At 35.9% G+C, this 4153-nt stretch overlaps 1 protein-coding gene across 1 annotated transcript; it reads right to left on the bottom strand.

Annotated features, from left to right (window-relative positions):
- Positions 1-348: 348 nt before the first annotated feature.
- LOC112200511 lies at positions 349-966 on the bottom strand. The gene has a single exon (XM_024341553.1). The coding sequence runs from the start codon at positions 964-966 to the stop codon at positions 349-351; it is 618 nt and encodes a 205-aa protein (XP_024197321.1).
- Between the last annotated feature and the right edge of the window lie 3187 nt (positions 967-4153).

Raw genomic sequence — 4153 nt, 5'->3', positions numbered from 1 at the left:
ATTCTGTTGTGGTTGAAAAGGTGCCCGATACTATTGTTGTGGTGCATAACCCTGCTGCTGCTGAGGACGAAACTGGGGTTGTGGAGCACGAAACTGAGGTTGCTGATTTGGACGAAATTGTGCATATGGAACTTGGTTTGATTGTATGAGTGGACAATCCCTCCGAAGATGTCCCGGTCCTCTGCAGTAGTAACAGAATTTTGTATATGGAGATGTCCCAAAAGATTTGTATGATCTCTGGAAATTATTTCTGGAAGGTCCAAAATTCTGACGTTTGAACTGTCCACTAGTACTCCCACAATTCCAAACCCTTTTTGTTTCTTGAATACTACGTTCAGCAATAAGTGCTCAGTCTACCACTTCTGAATATTTCAATAACTTTAGAATCGATACTTTCTCCCTAATCTCAGGATTAAGTCCTTCCTCAAATTTCTTTGCTTTAGTAGCCTCATTGGGAATAATACCTGGAGCAAACCGCATAAGTTCCTCAAATCTACCTTGGTATTCAGCTACTGTCATTTCCCCTTTAGATAGAAACATAAACTCTTTTGCCTTGGCTTGCTTTACTGTGTCTGGGAAATATTTCTCAAGAAAAATAACTTCAAATGCATCCCAGGTTGTAATTTCAGTGTCTGGAGTAGCAAGAACTGATTCCCACCAGTGATAAGCTGCACCTTCCAAGTAAGTACATGAAATAATTACTTTCAAATCTTCCGGCACTTTTTGATTATTCAAGGTTCTCTTGATTTGCCTCAACCATTCTTCAGCTATCATGGGATCTAAGGTACCCTTGAATATAGGAGGTCGAGCCTTACGAAATTCACCTTGTATTCTCATAACTCGTTCTTCATTACCTTCTTGATGATTACCATTGCGATTTTCCCTTATTGCACTTGCCATATCTTGAATAGCAGCTATGACTTCCATGTTACTACTAACCTCACCCTTATGTTGTTCTTCTGCCATTCTTTTGGTTTAAAAACAAAACAATCATATAATTTTTATTATGCATTTATAAAATTTAATTAATCTAACATGTAGTAAACAAAACTTTCAAGTATGAGACAAAGATTAAACACATAAGAGAGAGAAGGATAAACATAACATATATTACATGAAAACTTTACAAAGTTTTGAAAGTAAAAACACTTATCTACATACTATATTTTACAAAACTTTAAGCAAAAGTAGCACACCTTTTGATAAACACACCCATGGTTATTTATTCTACACCATAGAACATAATCACTCAGCATTGCATTTTAAACTTCCTCTTCCTCATAAGGTTCTGGGGAGCTAACAACTAGAATAGCCTCAAGATAGTCCCCCATTGAGCTACTCCCATCATCAGTACTATCATTATTATCATTACTACTCTCACTCATATTAGACTCTGATGATGATGGTGGTATTATCATAGGATTTTCAGGTGAACTTCCAAGATGCCATAGAGCTACTACTTGGTCCCTTAACATATTATAGTAATAGTCATTAGCAGTAGCAGCTATCGCAAGGTTGACAGTGCGAAGTTGGCTCCTAAGGTTATACTTGACCATATTCCGCTGCAATTGGTAAGAGTATGTAGATCTGAAAAATATGGTCTTTCTAATCAGTTGTCTCACGAGTCTTTCGGCACGAAAATCCAATTGTAGTTCATAGGTGTCGGGATTTAACGGTCGAACCTCATTTCTGGTGGCTTCAAAGGGTCCAAGGCTATCGGATGAGTAGACTCTATCCATCCTATAACACAACATAAAGGAATCAGTTTACAGTCCCTAAAAAAACAAAAGGAATAAAGAGAATACAAATTTCTATCCAATGTCAACAATCCTAAAGGATACTAATTAAACCTATTGCTCTGATACCAACTTGTCACGTCTAAATTTTTTTTTTTTTTTTTTAGATGCGACTTATATTCCAATCATGGAAATAAATTTTCAAAATTGAAATACGAATAATTGGAAAAGAACGATACTAGACAAGTTTTCGAAATTGAAACACAACCTTTATTACAAGAGGGGTTTACAACAACATTTACAACAAAAGGTCAACTATAATCCAAGTTCTTGTCTAGGACCCAAACATGATTAACAATAACACACATGTATATTACATTATTAAAAACACCCTTGCAGTAAAATAACTTCAAACTTATTTATTTGTCACCTGCAAAATGATAAAAAGGGGTGAGCATACATTGCCCAGTAGGAGAATGAAACCTCTGTGAAGATCATAGTTAGAATAGCAATAATGAGTGGATGCAACTATGATCTATTCCCAATAATCCACATTGTAAAATAAACTGAACCTACATGTCCCATACCATGTATTTTACCACGAAGGTGACTCAGAGTATTCAACAATGTGAACTAACCCCCACCCAAAATCAAACCCCCCTAACCCTCTTTTGCTAGTCATCTTGTCTATTCCCCTTTCGCCAGTCCCGAATTACCCTTTCAATATCCTATACTAAGTGCACATTCACAAGTGGGCATACCTGGGATCCGGTACCTGCTGAGGTTATAGACTCAACTATGCAAAAGATAAACCAACATACTCATTCCAATAGCATATTCACATTACCATCACCACCCTTATACTTCATGTCTTATTGATGCACAAATACTTTGAATATATAAGTGTATTCACTATTCAACCATACCAAACAAACAGAAACAGAGGACATAAATGCATATAATCATGTATACAACCATCCAATACAATCATGTAGGCAACCATCCAATGCAAACGTAGAAAGCAAGATAGATATTCTAATTGAAATCTTACCCATATAGGTACTAGACTTGCCACCTCCAGATTTCTAGAGTTCCAGCTCCTGATTCTAGGGTTCCAGCTCTAGCTTCATAGCTTTGGGGAATCACCAAATTTGAAACTTGATTTCCAAGGCTGTTGACACCTCCTACTTACCCATGGCGGTGGCTATGTCCTTTGTACTTTCCTAAGGCGGTGGCTGGTGTATCAGATGGAGGAGAATATGGGGGTGAGGAAGCCGATGAAGAGACGGGACAATGCTTTGAGTTTAGGCATTGTTTGATTTGGTTTTGTCGTAGAGTTTATTCTATCAGCTGTTAAGCTACTTGGGTTTGAGTTTTGGGCTAAACTCTATTTACTTAAACCCAAATAAGTAAAATTCAGCTCTATACTATATATATATAACAATATTTAAAAAAATATTTTAGCATAATAATTAAAATTAAACTTATTATTATTATTATTTTTTTTTTTAGAAAGAGTTGAAAATTTTAGATCGTCACATATATGGATCTTGCACTCTCATAAGAAATGTTTCTTAGGATGTCTAGAATGGATCTGCAGAGTTTCAGCTCATTTGGAGTTCATTTGGTTAGGCGGCCGCTCCTTCTTCCTTGCTCGGCTTGGTTTCTCCTAGCCGGAGTAGGAAAATGTGTAAAGTTGACCTTTTTAGTGCATTTCCATTTTTCTCCATCATTTCTAAGTAGTTATGGACCTAACACTCATTTCTTCTTCATCTACTCCAATGTACCTAAAAATAGAAATTCAGTTAAAAAACGATTCGGTTAAGGAATTAACTAAGCAAAATATGAGGAATTAACTACTAAAATATCACATTAAAATGCTCCTATCAAATTCCCCCACACTTAGCTTTTGCTAGTCCCTTAGCAAAATCAAAACAAAGACACAACTTGGACTCGATGAAAACTTAACGAAAGAAAAGACAAAGACGTTATGACATATAGTACCCTTCAACATTTAGCCTCAGAAATCTCCTACTTTCATAGCACCAAAATTAGCACTCAACCAAGAATCAATATTTAGATATTCGAGAGTAAATTTAAATATATAATCCACATATACATAAGTAGGACTTGGTTGTATGGGATGGAGCTCAGCATGCTTCAGACAAGTATGATTCATATCCTCACAAGGTATATCCACTATTTCTTCTCTCAGATCAAGGCAATGCTTAAAAGCTTATAATCACTCAATTATATGAGAGAGAAAATATTTTAAGGCAATCAAATAGCTCACATATATTAGAAACGAAAGGCTCTTTGTGAATATAATTTTTCAAGATCTCATTAAAGATATCAACTACTTGCACAAATGGACCCAAGCCATAGGTTCAACTCTTATAATTCATCCCCACAGATCA

The sequence above is a fragment of the Rosa chinensis genome, chromosome 1 (assembly GCF_002994745.2).
Source record: "Rosa chinensis cultivar Old Blush chromosome 1, RchiOBHm-V2, whole genome shotgun sequence".
In the NCBI taxonomy this organism is placed as follows: domain Eukaryota; kingdom Viridiplantae; phylum Streptophyta; class Magnoliopsida; order Rosales; family Rosaceae; genus Rosa; species Rosa chinensis.
This window is presented reverse-complemented; position numbering and strand designations above follow the sequence as displayed.

Coding starts and splice junctions, on each gene's coding strand:
- LOC112200511 (XM_024341553.1), bottom strand. CDS start 966: ATGGCAGAAGAACAACATAAGGGTGAGGTTAGTAGTAACATGGAAGTC.